Raw genomic sequence first — 22,212 nt, 5'->3', positions numbered from 1 at the left:
GTATTTCTGAGTGTCCCAGATGTGACGGCTACTTAAGGAGTCCTACTGTGTCCCCATGACTTATACATCACTTAGTCACCGCTCTGAACCAGCTAATTACTCATCGTAAACATTACGAGTGGCCATGAAGTAGTTAATCCCCTAAAGGGAACATCAGGCCTTGACTTGCAGGTATCACTAGTACACAACCATCGCCCTGGCTCTCACCCCTCCCTGGTCCTCCCAGGTACAGAGCAGCAGGACCTGTTTATATACGGCACCATCTGGAGGATCCTGTCACATCGCATCCCAGACCGACGGCAGAGATCCAATGATGAAGCTGCTCCTGCAGTCCGGCCTCTCCAGCGCCCTCCTGTGTCTGGGTAAGTACTCACCTCTAATAGATATAGGGGGCACACTACCTATAATGAGGAGTGCATATACGGTCAAATATAATGCTAAACAACAACAAAAAAGCCGGAGAGCTAAGAAATAGCATCAAGAAATATAGAACAATACCTGAAAAAAGTAAAGTGCAACGGTATAGACCCTGGACAGTAAGTGTGGGCCTATGTCAAAGAAAGACCGCCCCACGCGTATCGCTGGTGGAACCCGGGGTGACCCCTGAGGAAGCTGGGTTCCACCGGCGATACGCGTGCGATGGTCTTACTTTGACATAGGCCCACACTTAATGTCCGGGGTCTATACCGTTGCACTTTACTTTTTTCAGGTTTTGTTCTATATTTCTTGATGCTACATTTTCATTTATATAATATTTTTTCAATTTATGGCATTGAACTGAATTTCTAAGTTATCCCGGACTGTACACGTTTGGCCCCTATTTGTGGACATGGGTGGCTGTGTGTCTGGTTTCACTTTTACCGGCACATTCTTCATTGTATAGAATTTTTTAAGTGTTTGTATTCTTGTCTTGTCTAATAAAATTGCTTCATTGTTTTTATATTAATGTGTAATTAATGCGATGCAGGTTTCCAGTTTTTTCTAATTTTAACAAGGATGGATTCTATAGATCGGGGTCGCCTTGTATCGCGCTCATTGATGGCAACCTGCGGAGGGCAGGGACAACTTGGCGATTCTTCTACTATGCGCTCCAGCATTAGAGTCATCGCATCACCTACCTGCGTTCACCTTATATTTTTGCAGACGGTCCCAAAATTTTTATGAAAACGGTTATTTCAGGTTATTTCTTACGGATAGAGTCATTGAAGCCATGATGATGCCATTAAGAAGTCAGGGGATCCCAACAGAGGGCAGGGAGACCGTGAAGCCCCTATACTGAGCACTCAATGCTCAGGGTGTAAATATAGGGCTAGCTCCTAGTGGTGGAGCCCAGTGTCCCCTAGGGGAACACCAGGACAAGAAATAACATGAGAACCATAGGGTGAAACCCAAAACTGGGTGGAAATACGGTAAGGGAAATTTTGCAAATATTATGTAGGGATATCCATTAAACTGGACATATCCATTCTTCAGCAGGAGAAACTACTAGGGAGCACAGCCTTCCTTCCAGGAGAAGAACAATCAGGACTAGTCATAGGACTACGCATTTCGGTTCACCAGGTCTGACGTACATATATAGCCACAATTTATATATGATAAGAAACCTGATGAAGGACTCCGAAATGCTTCCCAGAAGAAGGGACGGCTCCCTAGTAGTTTCTCCAGACGAAGACTCCACAAATAAACTGAGTTGTGCAATCTGAGGATGTCTGATAAGTGGGGTGTGACTCCCGGCACGCACACCGATCAGCTGTTGGAAGAGGCCATGGCCCTTGGGCGGGTGCTGCAGCTACTTCCTCGACCTGTGACATCCCGTCCATCAGTCTCATGGCTTCTCGGCAGCTCGTTTCCATTCATGTGTCACTGCCACGGTTTTTGTCCGTGACTCCTTGGGAGCCGCATACTGTTGCCCGCGGTTTGGGTTGTTGTTTCAACCGCAGCTTGAGGCATGATGTTTCTTGTCTCAGGTGCGGTTGCCGCGGACAACAGGTATGTGTGCGGTCCCTTTGGAGTCTGTGTGCACTCTGTGTATTGTGTGGTGTGCACTGACACCTTTCCTGCACTGTGGTTGCCTGTGGCAACGTTTGGTGATGTGTACATGTGGTGGCAGTGTCCCGGCCTTTGGGCTGACTCCCAGGACACGCTTGCCACCCATGTCGTTGCCAGCGGTAACAACCACAGTGTGTTTGTTGTGTTTGGACAGTATGACCGGAACGGCTCCTTGCTTGGAGGTTTCTCTCGAAAGAGGGTAAAGCATGCACCGCCGTCTGCGGAAGGGGTACATGCGCGCTCTTCGGAGGGAGAGCGTTCTGGGGGTTTCGCCTCTGACAGCGCGGTGAGTGGCGTTTCCCCGCCATCCCTTCACCGTTGCCTCATCTGGCGTCCCTCTGATTTTATTGCACGGTGGTGTTTCTTTGGTGTGCGGTGTGCACACCTTCGGAAGAGGGTGCAGCATGCAGTGCCATCCCCTTGTGGCCTGCATGCGCGTTCTCCGGAGGGAGAACGTCCCGGGGGGATCACCGTTAACGGCACGGTTGGTGGCTTATTCCCCGCCACCGTACCTTCCGTGTCCGTGTTGGTGATCCCTCTTCCCTCTCCATGTTCCCATCTCTGGTCGTTTGCTGGCAGCACTCCGTTAGTGGTCCGGCTGCGTGCTGGGTAGGAGTGTCTGCTGGCAGCGACTGGAGTGGGGACGTGAGTGGAGAGTCCCCTCGTCCATCTCTCAGTGGTTCTCTCCCCTGTGTCGCTGGTGCGGGCTGCAGGCCTCGTCGGACTGGCTGTAGTTGTGTGCTGGGAGAGGATGCAGCTGACAGCGACTTTTTGGGAACCATGTCTGAGAGTGGACGTCCCCTTCTCCCATCCCCTTGTGTTGAGTCCCTCACGTGTTTTTTTTTTTGGGTCGGGGGGGGGCTTTGAGGGGTGGGAGTGTCACGGCCACGGTTTTGGCCGTGACTCCTTGGGAGCCACATACTGTTGCCCGCGGTTTGGGTTGTTGTTTCAACCGCAGCTTGAGGCATGATGTTACTTGTCTCAGGTGCGGTTGCCGCGGACAACAGGTGTGTGTGCGGTCCCTTTGGAGTCTGTGTGCGTGTATGGATGCACCGATGTTTGTCTGTGTATTGTGTGGTGTGCACTGGCACCTTTCCTGCACTGTGGTTGCCCGTGGCAATGTTTGATGATGTGTACATGTGGTGGCAGTCTCCCGGCCTTTGGGCTGACTCCCAGGACACGCTTGCCACCCATGTCGTTGCCAGCGGTAACAACCACAGTGTGTTTGTTGTGTTTGGACACGGTTTCTTTAGTTGGTGTTTTTCCTTTCCTGTGGTGCTGGAAGGGTTAACTCTCTTCCCAGTGTGTGTGATGTCACTGGGTGTGTCTGACCGGTGGGTGTGGCCACTTAGGCCTATATAGCTTCTGTCTTTGGCATGGCTCAGGAGGTTGCTTCAGTCATGCTTTGCTGTAGCAGCCTCCTGTGATTTCTATCTCCTTGTAAGGGCCACCCTTCCGGTCATATGTTATTATTGCGTGATTTGTTGTTGATGTCCTGTGTCTTTGCTTTTTGTGCAGCTATGGATGTCCTGGTCCCTGTGTGTCTTCATGTGTGTGCTGTTTACCTTTGTTTGTGTGGACAGCGTTTGCACGGGTTCCAGTCAGCTAGGCTGAGACAGGTATGTGTGGAACTGTTAGGGTTCACCTGTCTTATCCGTAGTCCTGTTTATGTACCCCCATCTTCATGCTGCTTGGCCAGTGAGACTACTGCTCCTCCGTTCCTAGGAGGAGTGGGTTGTCTTACCCTGCTCCTTAGCCCAGGGACCGGACGGAGGGTAAGTCAGGGCTCTGAGGTTCCTGCGCATGGGTCCTCCTACCATCAAGGTCGGCCCATGCAGGTAGGAGACAGGGTCAGCGTTAGGGACGCAACAGGAGGTGACCTGCTCCCTAATTCTGTGTTCCTGGCGAGTAGCGACTGGAGATCTTCCGTCACCGCACAGCTGAGGATTTCCCCCATCCTCAGCCATGACATCATGTGAACGAGACAGAGGTACAATAAAAGAGACCACTATACAAGGTGTGGCCTGTGCATGGTATACATCAAAGAGGCCCTTTCCAACCGCTGATGAGGGCCCTGGATGTCCACAACTGATAACTGGTGGACATATATGAAATTAGTCAAAAAGGATCAGCTCTTGTGGCTCTGCTTGGTATTACAGTGTTCACATTACCTGACCACAGGGGGCGCTATTTCATGGCTACACATGCACAGTGGGATGCGTTACCATTGCATCTTGGCTGTGGCACCTTGGCTGCCTCATAAGAGGCTAGCTGATTTATACAAGGCATCTGACGGGGAGGGAGTGTACTACAGATTTTGCGTGGAGGCCACGGACCTTCGTCTTCATCTCTGGGATTATATTTTACAGTTTTATGAACACAAGGCGTGAAGTTCCCTGTGCATTATAATTACAGTGTGAGGATATTACTGAGCTCCGCTGTAGACTTGCAGTGTGCGGTTTATGAGGTGTCTTAAGCCCACGCTGCAGTTTTATGTCATGATGATGGGTTCACTTTAAAAGACACCTGTGACACAGCGAAGCCCTAGAAAACTGGGTTTATCACCACAACATTCACAGCTACAAATATGACTAAAACTTGCACTGAAGACGTAATAATACTGCTGAAGAGAGGAGAATGAGAGTCTGCGCCGGACTCCAGTCTCCGGGGATGTGGAGCATGAGCTCGCTAGAATGGGAGGATGACCCTTTTACACCTTACTTCTCAACCCATGAATTTTCAATATGGAAGTGACATTGAGAAAACACAAATACTGTATATATTCAGAATGAGATACAAAGCTGATAACTGAGCAGATTGATGGCTTGGAAAATTGCTTGCAACTGTATAAACCAAAATCAGCTGAAAAACAAAACTAGTATACAACTACTGTCCCCTATGGACAAGAATAAAGGTACTATAATACTGCCTCCTATGTACAAGAATATAACTACTATAATACTGCTCCTATGTACAAGAATATAACTACTATAATACTGCTCCTATGTACAAGAATATAACTACTATAATACTGCTCCTATGTACAAGAATATAACTACTATAATACTGCTCCTATGTACAAGAATATAACTACTATAATACTGCCTCCTATGTACAAGAATATAACAGCTATAATACTGCTCCTATGTACAAGAATATAACTACTATAATACTGCTCCTATGTACAAGAATATAACTGCTATAATACTGCTCCTACATACAAGAATATAACTACTATAATACTGCTCTTATGTACAAGAATATAACTGCTATAATACTGCTCTTATGTACAAGAATATAACTACTATAATACTGCCTCCGATATACAAGGATATCACTACTATATTACTGCCTCCTATGTACAAGAATATAACTACTATAATACTGCCTTCTATGTACAAGAATATAACTAATATAATACTGCTCCTATGTAGAAGAATATAACTACTATAATACTGCTCCTATGTAGAAGAATATAACTACTATAATACTGCCTCCTATGTACAAGAATATAACTACTATAATACTGCCTCCTATGTACAAGAATATAACTGCTATAATACTGCCTCCTATGTACAAGAATATAACTACTATAATACTGCTCCTATGTACAAGAATATAACTAGTATTAAGGCTGGTTACAGCCTGCATTTGTGGGAGGGGCTGCTGTCTATATGTTCCCCACGCGTCCTCACCTGGAGGACGTCTGCTTCATGCAGCTTCCTCGATCCGTCACTTCCGGTCGCAGCGCGTCTCTTCCGGGGCTCCTCCGAGCGGCGGTCACGTCCTCCTTGCGCTCTGGACCCAAGCGCTTCGTCTCCCCCACGCGTCGGCGGGATGGTATTTAAAGGGTACCTAAACCTTTACTCAAAGCAAAGAAGATGAATCGTTCAGTGCGCCCTTCATCTCGTCTTGTACCACCATTGCTCTGCTTTTGCAGATTTCGGTGTATGAATCCGGTATATGCACGATGGATTGGTTATCTGCATACTTCAAAAGCAGAGCAGAACCAATGTCAAAGATGTGCTTGGGTATGACTGCACGGTGGGGTCGCGTGGTGCTTTCGTTGCGGCTGCGCTGTGTTTGGGCATCATACGGTCGTGCGGGACATAGCGGGTTCTCGGGCTAATGGGGCCTCACTGTCCAGCGGATCTGTATTGTTAATGGCCGCGTGGCACCGTCAATACTGCGCGGCTGGTTGATGGTGCGGAACAGTGTGGTCTCATTGGTTTTATTGGAGCCTGCTGCGGCCCGTGTGGCAGTTTGCTCGGCCGCGGCGTGGCGGAGTCGCGGGCGCCGGGTGACCGTGCGTGTGATCATACTCTTAGGGGTGTTTAGTATTTTTCACTTCAATAGTAATTCGGAAACACTGTTCGATCACATGTGATGTTACTTCTAGCAGCCGATTGCCGGTCCTTTACAGACAATGCTGGCGGAGCCTGCAATGCCACGTATCCTCTCCTGTGATCACAGCTAGGGCAGCGTGCGAGTCCTGTGCGTATCTAGTGCCGTGTCTGCCGCCCTCCTGGGCGCATGCATCGGGCACCATTGCAGTGCCGTCCTTGCATGCTCAGGTTTGGCACGGCTGTCCCGTGCGGCCCTCCTGGGCGCTTGCGTGTGGCACCGCCGTGTTACACCTAGGTGCTGATTATTGCTTGTTGTCTATCCCTGGGTCTGTTTTCCTTGCTTCTTATCTCGCTCGCACACATCATCCGTAGTCTTCCTGGTTCGCCCTGGCTCGTTTCGCCCCTGTCATCCTGGATCGCCCAGGCCCGTTCCTGCCTCTGTCATCCTGGTTCGCCCGGGCTCGTTCCTGTCTCTGTCATCCTGGTTCATCCAGGCCCGTTCCTGTCTCTGTCATCCTGGATCACCCAGGCCCACACTGCCTCTGCCATCCTCCTTTGCTCCCCATCCGGTTCTCCGGTCCCGCATCCTCTTTCTCTTCCCTGCTCTCCAAAGCGATGTCTAAGAATAATGATAATATCAAAGCCAACTGGTACAAGTTCTTCTTTAGTACAACGGACTTGGGGGTATCTACAAATGTAATCAGGTATAATTGCATGTATTGTTTCTATTTTTTCATTTATTTAGCAGTACATCCTAGCCGAGAAGCCGTGGTTAGCAGGCACGGGGCTGGCCGGCCTGTTTCTCCATTTCAAAAAAAAAAAAAAAAAAAAAAGAGAAAAGAAGCTTCAGGAACACAGCGGAGAGACCAGACGCCGGTGTGATCATTAAGGTGCTGCCTTGCGGACGCTGCTGCAGGGCTCTGGAACTGCGATTCTGGTTCCCATCGTCTAGGCTACCGCTGGCCCATTCCCACAACTGCCCCTTAGTCGCTGCACAATCGCTCTCTGCCTCCTCGACTGGAACCAGAAACTGCACCTTCCACCGCCGCTACCAGATGTAACACAGGTTATCCCCTCCGGGGTAGCTAACTCCATGGACGTCATTTTAGTCGTGGGGTTTCTGTTACTGTGCCATTTTTCCGGTTTCCTAATGTACCATTTTTGGGCAATCTTTTCTATAACAAACAGGGCTGTGGTGCTGTCGTTCATTCAGCCCTCCCGATCTGAAGTAGCGGCTCATCAGCTTCCCGAATTCTTCAGGTATCGGGTATACGCCTTTTGTCTGTCTTCCCTGTCGTCCTGGATCTCCCAGGCTCTCTCGGCTCCTGTCATCCTGGATCGCCCAGGCTCGCTCTGCTCCTGTCCTCCTGGATCGCCCAGGCTCGCTCTGCTCCTGTCGTCCTGGATCGCCCAGGCTCGCTCTGCTCTTGTCGTCCTGGATCGCCCAGGCTCGCTCTGCTCCTGTTGTCCTGGATCGCCCAGGCTCGCTCTGCTCCTGTTGTCCTGGATCGCCCAGGCTCGCTCTGCTCCTGTTGTCCCGGATCGCCCAGGCTCGCTCTGCTCCTGTCGTCCTGGATCGCCCAGGCTCGCTCTGCTCCTGTCGTCCTGGATCGCCCAGGCTCGCTCTGCTCCTGTCGTCCTGGATCGCCCAGGCTCGCTCTGCTCCTGTCGTCCTGGATCGCCCAGGCTCGCTCTGCTCCGGTCGTCCTGGATCACCCAGGCTCGCTCTGCTCCGGTCGTCCTGGATCGCCCAGGCTCGCTCTGCTCCGGTCGTCCTGGATCGCCCAGGCTCGCTCTGCTCCTGTCGTCCTGGGTCGCCCAGGCCCTCTTTGCTCCTGTCGTCCTGGATCGCCCAGGCTCGCTCTGCTCCTGTCGTCCTGGATCGCCCAGGCTCGCTCTGCTCCTGTCGTCCCGGATCGCCCAGGCTCGCTCTGCTCCTGTCATCCTGGGTCGCCCAGGCTCGCTCCGCTCCTGTCGTCCTGGATCGCCCAGGCTCGCTCTGCTCCTGTCGTCCTGGATCGCCCAGGCTCGCTCTGCTCCTGTCGTCCTGGGTCGCCCAGGCCCTCTTTGCTCCTGTCGTCCTGGATCGCCCAGGCTCGCTCTGCTCCTGTCGTCCTGGATCGCCCAGGCTCGCTCTGCTCCTGTCGTCCTGGATCGCCCAGGCTCGCTCTGCTCCTGTCATCCTGGATCGACCAGGCTCGCTCCGCTCCTGTCGTCCTGGATCGCCCAGGCTCGCTCTGCTCCTGTCGTCCTGGATCGCCCAGGCTCGCTCTGCTCCTGTCGTCCTGGATCGCCCAGGCTCGCTCTGCTCCTGTCGTCCTGGATCGCCCAGGCTCGCTCTGCTCCTGTCGTCCTGGATCGCCCAGGCGCGCTCTGCTCCTGTCGTCCTGGACCGCCCAGGCTCGCTCTGCTCCTGTCGTCCTGGGCCGCCCAGGTTCGCTCTGCTCCGGTCTCCCTGGATCGCCCAGGCTCGCGCAGCTCCCCCAGGCTCGCCCTACCACGGTCATGCCGGATCGCCCAGGCTCGCTCTGTCTCTGTCATTCTGGATCACCCAGGCCCGCTCTACCTCGGTCTTCCTGGGTCGCCCAGGCCCACGTTGCCTCTCTCATCCTGGGACGCCCAGGCCCACGTTGCCTCTCACATCCTGGATCGCCCAGCTTACTCTTCTGCCGTCACCTGGACCGTCACGTCACTAACTACCCACTGCCTTCCCGGTTCACTCAGGTCATTTAACAACCCAGCTCCGGCCTGAATCATTCGTGCCCTCGTTACCTCCCGTGGCGGTCGGTTCAATTAACCATTTCCCTCCTACAGCGGGGGTAGTCTTCTTGCCCACTTATCCAGGCCTACCCCGCACTGGCTCCAGGCACAGTTCAGCCAGATAGTTCTTGGAGGGTGATAGGCATCCCTCCTGACTCCACGCCAATGTACACCTCAGCCCCTACCACAAGTATTAAGGCTGGTTACAGCCTGCATTTGTGGGAGGGGCTGCTGTCTATATGTTCCCCACGCGTCCTCACCTGGAGGACGTCTGCTTCATGCCCCACCCTCCCGACCCTTCTTTCTTTCATTCCACTCTCTTGGGTGGCCCACTTATCCAGGCCTACCCCGCACTGGCTCCAGGCACAGTTCAGCCAGATAGTTCTTGGAGGGTGATAGGCATCCCTCCTGACTCCACGCCAATGTACACCTCAGCCCCTACCACAACTATAATACTGCTCCTATGTACAAGAATATAACTACTATAATACTGCCTCCTATGTACAAGAATATAACTACTATAATACTGCCTCCTAGCTGTGAGGACGTGTGTCAGTAGCTCTCCTGAGGCTTTGGATGTCTGGAGAAAGCCCAGGGCGGGGCCACTCTGGGTGGGGATGCTCCCCAAGCAAGGCCCAGGCTCCAAGGCCTATTCTGGGAAACAATTCCCAGACCTCTCACACCATGGATAATTATCCAAAAGTTTCTTTGGAAGGAAGGAATGTTCCGAGTGTTGCCAGTCCCAGTGCAGCAGGAAGCAAAGAAGAAAAGAAAGTGTTGGAAGTAAAGAAGGAGACATCCCTGAGTGAGAGCATGGCTGCAGGTGTGCAATCCACCCCACCCGCAGGCAGACAGAGGAGAACGTCCCTGGAGAAGCAGACCATGCAGGAGAATCTGCAACAGTCTGTCCTGATGCGGTCTGACCGCACACGTTATGGAAGTGGGAACAGCGCAAAAGTCGCCAACACGACAGATGAGACCAGAGGGAATACAGCAGGAAGGCTTCATGGGGCCACAAGTGCGGTCACTGGGAAGAACCAGGGGCCCAGTCACCAATCTGGAGATAGTGACCTCGCAGCAGTGACCACGGCTGCACCAAGTCCAGTGCAAGGACCAAGCAGAGGGACGCCTGTAAGCAGCCATTCTGTGAGTACACTGCCGACACAGCCCCCCAATACTCAGCGTGCACCAGAACTATGTCTGGCCGAGCGGATCCCAGCTCTGGTCAAGAGACTAGAGACATTAAAAAAGACTAAACTACAGCTGCAGAAGCAGATAGATTGTGTCTATAAACTAAAGGCAGCAAACCCCAACAATCAGGCTGTTCACGACAAGAAGCTGAGCTCCCTCGCTGTGCAGCTCGCTGACACTGTGCAGGACATGGAGGCTGTACTGGAGCAGATGGGACCAGTCGCTGAATCCTTCAGGAACCAGCAAAGACATGAGGAAAGACCTGCGCCAGAACCATCTCCATCTAAACCCAGGTCTCTAACCTGTCCAGATGACACCCAGCAGGCCTGTGCAAGACCAGTCCTCAGACCAGCCAGCTTCCCTTTTGAGAAAGGGAATTTGTACAGAGAAGTGGAAGAAAGTGTCCAGCACCAGCAAAGACCTGCAGAGACTCCTCAAAAGGTACCACAAGTTCCAGCAGTTTGTACTGTGAAGCAGGACTATGGACTCCAACCAGAAGGTAACTCTGCAGTAGCAGTGCAGTCACCACAAGCGCTGGGGGGCAGTAGAGAGCAGCAGGACTGTGGACTGAAACCAGAAGGTAACTCTGCAGTAGCAGTGCAGTCACCACAAGCGCTGGGGGGCAGTAGAGAGCAGCAGGACTGTGGACTCTCGCCTGAAGGTAACTCTGCAGTATCAGTGCAGTCACCACAAGTCCTGGGGGGCAGTAGAGAGCAGCAGGACTGTGGACTCTCGCCTGAAGGTAACTCTGCAGTAGCAGTGCAGTCACCACAAGTCCTGGGGGGCAGTAGAGAGCAGCAGGACTGTGGACTCTCGCCTGAAGGCAGCAGTGCAGCAGAGAGCTCACAGGTCATGGCTCAGCAGGACTGTCGGGGCTCTGTACAGCAGGATCATACTGCCAGTGACTGCATTGATATGACTGTATGTGATGTCACTGATGAGGTTTCTGCAGAGGGGAGCGCTTCACAGTCTGTGTGGGATGTGGGGTCATCTCTAGAGTCGGGTCCACTATTAGGTCAGGCTTGTGACCCGCAGAGTATAAAGGATGGTGGTGGGGAGGGGGCTGTACAGTCTGATGCACAGCACTTCCCCCCTTTAGTTACACCAGAAGTGTCAGACCCCCATAGTGCAGGCGGTCAGCAGCCACCACAGCGCCCCCAAGTTCAGCAGGAGGGTGGAACTGGTGGTGTCTCCTCTGGTAATGCCTGGAGCCGTGGGTCACCATCCTTCACATCTAATGTGAACTATACAGGTCAGGCTTTTAAGAGGAGGAACGTGGTCAGGTTCAGACATAGAGGGGCCAAGGAGGAGTTGCCTGACAGGAGGTTTGTGGTCCGTGAACTTCTGTGCCACCAAATGGGTTTCCTGCCATCTAACATCCTGGCAGTGATAAACCTTCCTGACAGGCAGGGGTATGACGTCAGCTTTAAACTCATGTCTGACCTGGACCGCTTCTGGGCTCATTTCGCCCGGGTGAGAGATGCTGATGGCTGGAATAAGTTCAGCCTCATCCCCATCTCTAGACCAGACACAGCAAGCGTCACCATAATATTCTGGAACGAGTCGGTACCCTACCAGGATATTGTTGTATGGCTAAAAAGACACTGTGACCTAATGTCAGATCTCACCAAGACTAGGGACGAGGATGACATATGGACTGGGGGGTGGAAGGTCCTGGTAAAGTTACGGCAGGTTAACAACATTACCCAACATCTGCCCAACTCATTCTTTATTGGCCGGGAGAAAGGGGTATGCTTCTATGCGGGTCAGCCTAGAAAATGTTTTAAATGCGGAAAGGCTGGTCATATTGCGAGTGTGTGCACCCTGGTAAAATGTAATTTATGCGGGGAGATCGGCCATGTCAGCGCCACCTGCCAGAACATCCGGTGCAACCTCTGTGGTAGGATCGGTCACTCCCACAGGGACTGTCCAGACGCCTGGCATAATGTTTGTAAGGACTTCCCTGATGAGGACTTGCTGGAAGGGGCAGATGACCTAGAGGAGGAGATGTTGTTGTCAGGGTCAGCAGTGACACCGCCCGAGCCTCAGCACAATATGGGTGGCAATATAGGTGACATAGTGCCTGACCAGTCCCAGCCAGGAGCCACTGAGGGGAACGGGGAGGTCACTGAGCAGGTTGTGGGCATGTCGTCTTCTGCCCCAGCATCAATAAATCCACAGAAAAGACGGAAGAAGGATAAAACCAGCCGTAAGCCTGAGGGGGAATGGACCACTGTCCAAAAACCTTCCAAAAAGAAAGTAGACCCCGGGTCAGGTGTCATGACCATAACAAATAGGTACGGTGTCCTATCAGAGTCAGACGCTGAGGAAGAGATGGAGAGAGAGTTAAAGAGAGTGGTAGATGAATTTAATGAGGACCAAGAGGGCGACCCCCCCACAAAAAGGAAACCCCCGCGAGCTAAACGTCTGTCCGAATCAGACATGGAGACAGGTGGTCGGCAGGTGGGCTCAGACTCAGATCTATGATGATGGGGGTAATATCTCTGCTACTTGTGCTTTGCTTTGCTTTGATGGCTGACTTCAACCTTAAAGTGTTCTCCAGTAATGTGAACAGTGTCAGAGTGAGGAGGACCAGGCATGCGGTTTATGAACATCTAAGGTCTCTTGATGCTGATGTATTCTTCCTACAAGAGACACGTTTAAATACGTTAGGACTCTTACGGGAAGCCGAGCGTGAATGGCGGTCTGGTCCATCCTTTTGGTCACTGGCTGTAGAACCAAGTGCCGGGGTCTCTATCCTCTTTAACACCAATGATGTAACTATACATAGGTTGACAGAGGTATTGATGGGAAGGTGCCTAATTCTGGAAGTTACTATTCGGGGTAGGAGGCTCCGTCTCATCAATATCTATGGTTCGCAGACAGTGACTGAAAGGATTAACCTTTATAATGAAGTGAAGCCATATCTCTTCACATCTATCCCTATCATCATGGCTGGAGATTTTAATGCCGCCAGGGCATCTAGTGACAGGACCTCTAATAGGCCTCTTACCAGAGACTCCAAGGTTCTAAACAGAATCATTCAACAGGCCGGGTTGTCAGATGTGTTTGTGCAGGGTGGTCGTAAACCAAAATTTACTTATTTTTGTGGTGAAAGAAGAAGTCGGATAGATTTAGCTCTGGTGAGTCCTACAGAGACCATTGGTGAGAAAGATGAGAAGATCGTCCCTTATTCAGACCATCTGGCCTTATATTTCTGTTTGGGTGTCACAAAGTGTTCTGGGACAGGTAGAGGGTTATGGAGACTTAATTCCAGTCTATTAGAAGACCCTTCGGTTCAGAGTCATGTTCACTCTCTTATACAGAGTCAGCTAGAGAGAGTGGACTTTTATGGCAATATGGCCGACTGGTGGGAGGATGTCAAGGATGAGATCAGATCCCTCTTAAAGAGACTGTCAGTTATAAAGGGGAAGAGTAAGTATGGCCAGTATCTCAAGCTGCGGAAAGAATTGGAGTCACTCTATTCGGCGGGAGGGGGTGACCAACAAAGGATTGACCGGCTGAAATCTGAGATGAGGCAGTATCAGTACAGCAGGTATACCTCCCTGGTTCTTGAACGGGATTATGGGACCTTAGGGTCTCCTGATCCCTTTGAGAATTGCCGGGAGAGAGTGGCAAATAAATCTGTCACCGGTCTCACTGACCCCCAGGGTGTTTTGCAAGAATCTCGGGAGGGTATCCTGGGGGTGGTGAGATCTTACTATGCTGACTTGTTTCAGAGGAAGGTTTTGGATAGTGACAAGATGACCCAATTCTTGGAGGCAACTCCGCTCCCTGATACTAATGATTTGGACTTTTCTCCTTTGACAGCAGATTTGACGGTGGCGGAGGTTAAAGAGGCCATTGATAAGTTACATCTGAAGAAGGCACCAGGTCCAGATGGGATAACAGCAGAATTCTATAAGACATTCAGAGACCTCTTGGCCCCAATCCTCGTGGATGTATATACAAATTGTCTAGAAAGTCACCTGATGCCTCCATCCATGAGAGTGTCCTCGTTGATTCTGCTGTCCAAAGGTAAAGAGCCGAGTGACATCAAGAACTGGAGGCCGATTGCCCTCTTGAATGTCGACAGAAAGATTCTGGCAAAAATTCTGTTTTCTAGATTAGTTTGTCTGTCCTCAGCACTGTTGTCAGGCTGTCAGTTTGGCACAGTAAAAGGGCGGAACATCTCTGGAGCAGTCCTCTCGATAAGGGAGATGTTTGAGAGATGTAAAGCTCTGAGGTGTGGGAGATATGTCGTGAGTCTTGACCAGGCTAAAGCCTTTGACAGAGTAGATCATGAGTATCTATGGGCCACTTTGTCAAAGTACGGTATTCCGGGGCAATTCATCGATTGGCTGAAGACTTTGTATTGCGAGGCTGAGAGCTTTCCTCTGGTCAATGGTTGGCAGGGTGATACCTTCAGGGTTGAGGCAGGGGTGAGACAAGGTTGCCCACTGAGTCCACTGCTGTATGTATTTGCCCTAGACCCATTCCTGAGGTCACTGCAGGAGTGTAGTTTTCAGGGGGTGCCGGTCCCCCATTGCCTGCCCCTGAGTGTTGTTGCCTATGCGGATGATGTGACTGTAGTGATATCTGAGCCTCGTGAGGTGGAGATGTTGTCTGCAGCCATCAGAAGTTACTCGGAGGCCTCAGGGTCTCTGGTCAACCTTGAGAAGAGTCAAGCTCTTTGGATATCAGACAGTGATCCAGATTTTGATCTGCCACAATTTGTGAGAGCCTCCACCTATATTAAAATCCTAGGGGTCAAATTTGGGAGGGATGATAACGGCAAACAAAATTGGGAAGAGAAGTTGGAAGCCGGAAATGCAAAGGTTCAGCGATGGAAGAACTGGAGGCTGACCTATAGAGAAAGGGTTAAAATGTTGAAGACTTACCTGGTCCCTGTCTTCTTGTATGTCTCTGTCGTTTTTCCTTTGCCGGAATCTTTCTCCGCTAGGCTCTTTAGCCTGTTCTTCCAACTGTTGTGGGGGAACAGGTTGAACCTGATAAAAAGAGGGATCACCTACCTGCAGAGGAGAGAGGGTGGGTTGGATATGCTGAATCCAAGGGTGTTCTTTGACTCCATGTTTCTAAAAGTTAATTTTGGTTGCCTGGACTCAGAGAACAGCTCCCTGTGGGTGAACAGTGTCAGGGACTGGATATTGCCTTTTGCAGAATCTTGGGTGCGAGGCGGCAGTCTCAAGAGGGGTCGATGGACGAGTGACTACCTCCCCCAGTACCTGGACTATGGGCTGAAGTGTGTGAGAAGGTGGAAGATAGAGAAGTCCTACATTGAGGGTAAGCCAAGGAAAGATCTATATGTGAGGATCTGTAGGGCTTTCTTTTGTTCTCCACTAGTCTTGAGGGATTGTGTGACTAGCACTTTACAAGAAAGTCTGAAGCTCCTCAATGGGAAACGTCTCCCCGCCAAATTCTTTGACATAGCTTGGTTGTCCTTGCATGGAAAGCTATTTGTTAGGGGTAACCTAAAATTTTTAAATGTTTCAGATAGGAACTGTCCTCTCGGTTGTCAGCAGGAGGAGACGATGGAGCACTTCATATCTGACTGCAGGGGTGGGAGGAGAATATGGGAAGAGGTGTCACAAAAGCTAAACATCCCATTACTGCAGTCCCTGACTTATCCTGACATCATCTATGCTGTTCCATCCAGAAATAGTAATATAGACAGGGGGACAATGTACCTGATCATTTCTGTCATAAAATATTACTATTGGCACATGAGAACCCGCGTGTCTATACACAATGAGCCATTCCACCACACCACAGCCGTAAGCCAAATAATGTCTGAGCTCCAGTGGGTTAAGTCATTAGAGATAAGGAGTAACCCGAATAATAGGAAATTATGGAGGAATGTGTCTTTGGTTTAAAACAGAAAATATGTTATTTTGTGTTTGTTTAGTTTTTTTTGTCCCCCCCCCTCTTCTTTTTCCTCCCCATCAAATGTGGACTATATAATTCTATAGGCATTCTAGCTGAGTAGTCATTGTGTGTACAATGCCTGTTATTTTTTGGGTTTTGTATTGTAAAAATGTATTTTTATTGTATTTTTGTTTGTTTGTTTTCACAATAAAAATTGCCTCCTATGTACAAGAATATAACTACTATAATACTGCTCCTATGTACAAGAATATAACTACTATAATACTGCCTCCTATGTACAAGAATATAACTGCTATAATACTGCCTCCTATGTACAAGAATATAACTACTATAATACTGCTCCTATATACAAGAATATAACTGCTATAATACTGCTCCTATGTACAAGAATATAACTACTATAATACTGCCTCCTATGTACAAGAATATAACTACTATAATACTGCTCCTATGTACAAGAATATAACTACTATAATACTGCCTCCTATGTACAAGAATATAACTACTATAATACTGCCTTCTATGTACAAGAATATAACTAATATAATACTGCTCCTATGTACAATAATATAACTACTATAATACTGCTCCTATGTACAAGAATATAACTACTATAATACTGCCTCCTATGTACAAGAATATAACTACTATAATACTGCTCCTATGTACAAGATATAACTACTATAATACTGCTCCTATAGTACAAGAATATAACTACTATAATACTGTTCCTATGTACAAGAATATAACTACTATAATACTGCTCCTATGTACAAGAATACAACTACTATAATACTGCTCCTATGTACAAGAATACAACTACTATAATACTGCTCCTATGTACAAGAATATAACTACTATAATACGCTCCTATGATAGATACTACTTAGACCCTCCTATGTACAAAGAATATAACTACCTATAATACGGCTCCTATGTACAAGAATACATACTGCTATAATACTTGCTCCCGTGTACAGATACAACTTACATATACATACTGCTTCCTATGTACAAGAATATAATCTACTATAATACTGCATCCTATGTATACGAATATAACTACTATAATACTGCTCCTATGCTACAAAGATATAATTACCATAATTACTGCTCCTATGTACAAGAATATAACTACTATAATACTGCTCCTATGTACAAGAATATAACTACTATAATACTGCTCCTATGTACAAGAATATAACTATAATACTGCTCCTATGTACAAGAATATATACTATAATACTGCTCCTATGTACAAGAATATAACTACTATAATACTGCTCCTATGTACAAGAATATAACTACTATAATACTGCTCCTATGTACAAGAATATAACTACTATAATACTGCTCCTATGTACAAGAATATAACTACTATAATACTGCTCCTATGTACAAGAATATACTACTATAATACTGCTCCTATGTACAAGAATATAACTACTATAATACTGCTCCTATGTACAAGAATACTACTATAATACTGCTCCTATGTACAAGAATTAACTACTATAATACTGCTCCTATGTACAAGAATATAACTACTATAATACTGCCCTATGTACAAGAATATAACTACTATAATACTGCTCCTATGTACAAGAATATAACTACTATAATAGCCTATGTACAAGAATATAACTACTATAATACTGCTCCTATGTACAAAAATAACTACTATAATACTGCTCCTATGTACAAGAATATAACTACTATAATACTGCCCTATGTACAAGAATAACTACTATAATACTGCTCCTATGTACAAGAATATAACTACTATAATACTGCTCCTATGTACAAGAATAACTACTATAATACTGCTCCTATGTACAAGATATAACTACTATAATACTGCTCCTATGTACAAGAATATAACTACTATAATACTGCTCCTATGTACAAGAATATACTAATACTGCTCCTATGTACAAGTATAACTACTATAATACTGCTCCTATGTACAGAATATAACTACTATAATACTGCTCCTATGTACAAGAATATAATACTATAATACTGCTCCTATGTACAAGAATATAACTACTATAATACTGCTCCTATGTACAAAAATAATACTATAATACTGCTCCTATGTAAATAAACTACTATAATACTGTCTCCTATGTACAAAAGATAACTTACTATAATACTGCTCCTATGTAAAAGAATATAACTACTATAATACTGCTCCTATGTACAAGAATATAACTACTATAATACTACTATGTACAGAACTGACTCTACTATGTCCTATGTAAGAATATAACTACTATAATACTGCTCCTATGTACAAGAATATAAACTACTATAATACTGCTCCTATGTACAGGAATATAACTACTATAATACTACCTCCTATGTACAAGAATATAACTACTATAATACTGCTCCTGTGTACAAGAATTTAACTACTATAATACTGCCTCCTATGTACAAGAATATAACTACTATAATACTGCTCCTATGTACAAGAATATACCTACTATAATACTGCCTCCTATGTACAAGAATATAACTACTATAATACTGCTCCTATGTACAAGAATATACCTACTATAATACTGCCTCCTATGTACAAGAATATAAGTACTATAATACTGCCTCCTATGTACAAGAATATAACTACTATAATACTGCCTCCTATGTACAAGAATATAACTACTATAATACTGCTCCTATCTACAAGAATATAACTACTATAATACTGCTCCTATCTACAAGTATGTGATTACTGTAATATTATTTTCCAAATGACCATATATACGGCTATGGCTGCTGTTGCTCTTCCTCATCGCTCTCTTTTTGTTGCCTCCTCTCCATTCAGCTGTCGGGCTCCAGTGCTACCACTTTAAGGGTTTTCCGGATCGTGCTCCTAAAGAACAGGTGGTGAAGACTTGTGACAGCACCCAGCAGCACTGCAACTCCTTTCTCGTCACATATAGTGGTGAGTTCATGTTCTTTCACCAACCTTAAAGTTTATCTTTGCTCTTCTTAATCTCCTAAAATCAGGATAATGCAGAGGGCATCATCTATGGGGTGCACCAAAAAATAGTGAGATGAGTCTGGGAGTGAAAAACGGTCAAGATCTGACCTCACTGTTCCCGCAGTGCTGCTATCATAGTGTTTCTATAAAAGGTATCACCCAATACTTGAGCGTACCAAATATTTTCCATAAGGTCAACTTAATGACCTGAACTGAACACCCTTCATGAGGAGATCGAGAAAACATCAATAATTTAGTTCTGGTAGATCAATATTCACCATCTTAGATTGTAGATGTTCATGTCTTATGTTTGCTCCTACAAGAACATCTGCTCCTCTCCATGACATAAAAGATTAGTGGAAGGATCAGTTTTTATTTTATAAGTGGAACTGCAATAAATTACTTCCATTCTTAGGTTTGTTGCATGGAGGTATCCTAACCAAGGGATGTTCTTCTGGAGAAACCTGCAACCAAACCCACACAGGCTCCCTCAAATACATCGAGACCAGCCAGACCACTCTCTGCTGTGACAACGACCTGTGTAACCGGGACTTGGCACCAGGTTAGTGGATCAGCTACAGAGGACAAAGTCTTTGGACACATCTATGTCCATGTATCCTTAACTACATCTACAGAGGACATCAATGAGAAGGTCTTCAGGAATGTTCTGTGACCCTATCATCCCCTTTACTAAACGATTGTCTTAACCATGTTCTTTACCCTCTCCATTTCAGATCTTGGGGAGCACTCCCATACTGAGTGCTTGGCATGCCATGGACAGCCTTTGGCTTGTGGTGGCAGCGATCTTCCGAGTCTGAGATGTGGATCCTCCAATCAATCTTGCGTTGAGGTCTCCATCACTGTCGCTTTGAGCAAAGGTAGGACTATGTAGAGTGGTAGAACCAACTTAATGGGACATGCCACTTCTCCTGAAGTGTCTGTTTTAGTAAATACAGTACATGAATTCACAATTAATTTTGGATCATCTTTTCTCATGATTCTGTATTGCGACGTTCCTGTTGCCCTTCTCAAAGGGGTGTGCCTCACCCTATTGTCAGCATCGATTGGACACTATCAGAGTGTGGATGGACACACCACCAACTGGTAACACCGAAAAAAAAAGTTCTGTATAAATTTGCAGAAGGAATAACAAAGGAAAGACACAAGAATAGATGTTCCAGAATTGTGATTTCATAAGGAACCAAAACAAACATGTCAGCAGATGTTTTACCGTGAATTCGAAGATTTGAGAATAAATAGGCTTACGCAGGCTAAGTGCTAAAATATTTACTAAGTGTGATTAATAACGATAAACAGACAAATCACATGCAGAATAGTAAAGGTAAATAATAATCATACCTGCAATGAAGGAGCTTCTGTCACCACGAAACCCATGTGGCACATGGCCAACACCCCATGGTAATGCAAGAGAGAGATAGCAACCTACAACATCCTACCTGGATGATGTTCTCAGCAGAGCAGAGTTCTTTGTCTTTGTGCACAAAGGTTAATAACTCTCAGCCCTCCTCCTAAGGATGTCCAGGGTGCTCTACTCTTGTCCTGTGAGTTACCCCTATGGAATGTGGCCTGGTGGTCATCTGACACAGAACCACGGCTTTGTATATGTTAAGTCTCCCTAATTTACTACATTACAAGGAATATGGAGGGTAATATAATAATTAAAGGGCTAGAAACCAATCAGTACTTATTTATGCCAAGTGCCAATTATGTCTTATAAAATGCCCTTATAACCCAGCGGAGCAGACCGAACCTCCTCAGGTTAACTGTGACCATGCACCGTCCATATTGTAAATGTACGGCCCGGATCTAAAGTTCCTGCACCGGCAATTCAGTTCTGCTCCCAACATTGGACCCAGCAATCATATGATCACCAGGGGTCTCCTGACATAGCCACAGTACCCACATAACACTACTATCAACAGTGCCCCATAGCACTACTAGCCACAGAACCTAAATAATACTATTATCCACAGTGCCCCATAACACTACAATCCACGGTGCCCCATAACACTACCAGCCACAATACCCACATAACACTACCAGCCACAGTACCAACATAATACCATTATCCTCAGTGCCTCATAACAGTATCAGCTACAGTACCCACATAACACTACTATCCACAGAGCCCCATAACAGTATCAGCTACAGTACCCACATATCACTACTATCCACAGTACCCACATATCACTACTATCCACAGTACCTACATAACACTACCAGTCACTGTACCCACATAGCACTAATATCAACAGTGCCCAATAACACTACCAGTCACAGAACCAACATAATACCATTATCCTGTCATGGTCTTACCTTCTTACTGTTCTCCTTCGTTTGACATGTGCTGGCGGCCATCTTGGTTTCTGGGTTTCTTGTAGCCTCCCACCCTGCGGCTTCTCCTTCCCACTGGGAGGAGCTGGATGCCTAGCTCATATATATAGGAGGTCTGTGGCTTCAGTTCCTTGCTTGGTCCTCCTGTGTTCACATGCTTCTAAGACTGCTGCTGCTTCTGGTTCCTGATTCTGGCCTCGTCTGACTACCCCGTTGGTTCCTGATCCTGGCTTCGTCTGACTACCCCGTTGGTTCCTGATCCTGGCTTCGTCTGACTACCCTGCTGGTTCCTGATCCAGGCTTCGTCTGACCACCCTTCTGGTTCCTGACCTCTGTCTACGCAAGACCCTGCTTCGGTTTAGCCATCCGTTTGGACTTTCGCTTACAGCTTGATTTTCAATAAAGCCTTCTTATTCCCACTTATCTCTTGTTGTACGTCTGGTTCATGGTTCCATGACATTAGGACCAAGCCATGAATTTTGACGGTACAGGGCCATCCTCGCTACCTACGCTGGTTGCCAGACTTGATCAGCAGGATCACCTGTTGGGTCGGTTCGCTGTGGCGTTGCAAACCCTGCTTGAACGCACAGCTCATTTCGCTTCCGTTGCCGATGG

At 47.5% G+C, this 22,212-nt stretch overlaps 1 protein-coding gene across 1 annotated transcript; it reads left to right on the top strand.

Annotated features, from left to right (window-relative positions):
- Positions 1 to 210: 210 nt before the first annotated feature.
- On the top strand, positions 211 to 20,134 carry LOC122925989 (urokinase plasminogen activator surface receptor-like). Its single transcript, XM_044277381.1, has 4 exons — positions 211 to 362; positions 19,084 to 19,203; positions 19,658 to 19,804; positions 19,977 to 20,134. Exons 1-4 carry the CDS (start codon positions 311 to 313, stop codon positions 20,132 to 20,134), a joined length of 477 nt encoding a protein of 158 aa, XP_044133316.1. The 5' UTR covers positions 211 to 310.
- Positions 20,135 to 22,212: the final 2,078 nt, after the last annotated feature.

Source organism: Bufo gargarizans, chromosome 2 (genome assembly GCF_014858855.1).
Source record: "Bufo gargarizans isolate SCDJY-AF-19 chromosome 2, ASM1485885v1, whole genome shotgun sequence".
Taxonomy (NCBI): domain Eukaryota; kingdom Metazoa; phylum Chordata; class Amphibia; order Anura; family Bufonidae; genus Bufo; species Bufo gargarizans.
The sequence above is the reverse complement of the archived record's forward strand: the minus strand, read 5'-3'. Positions and strand labels throughout refer to the sequence as shown.

Excerpts from the sequence above, each read along its gene's own strand:
- LOC122925989 (XM_044277381.1), top strand. The coding sequence starts at position 311 with ATGATGAAGCTGCTCCTGCAGTCCGGCCTCTCCAGCGCCCTCCTGTGT. Across the intron at positions 19,204-19,657 it reads CTTTCTCGTCACATATAGTG|GTTTGTTGCATGGAGGTATC; the intron begins GTGAGTTCATGT and ends TTCCATTCTTAG. Across the intron at positions 19,805-19,976 it reads TAACCGGGACTTGGCACCAG|ATCTTGGGGAGCACTCCCAT; the intron begins GTTAGTGGATCA and ends TCTCCATTTCAG.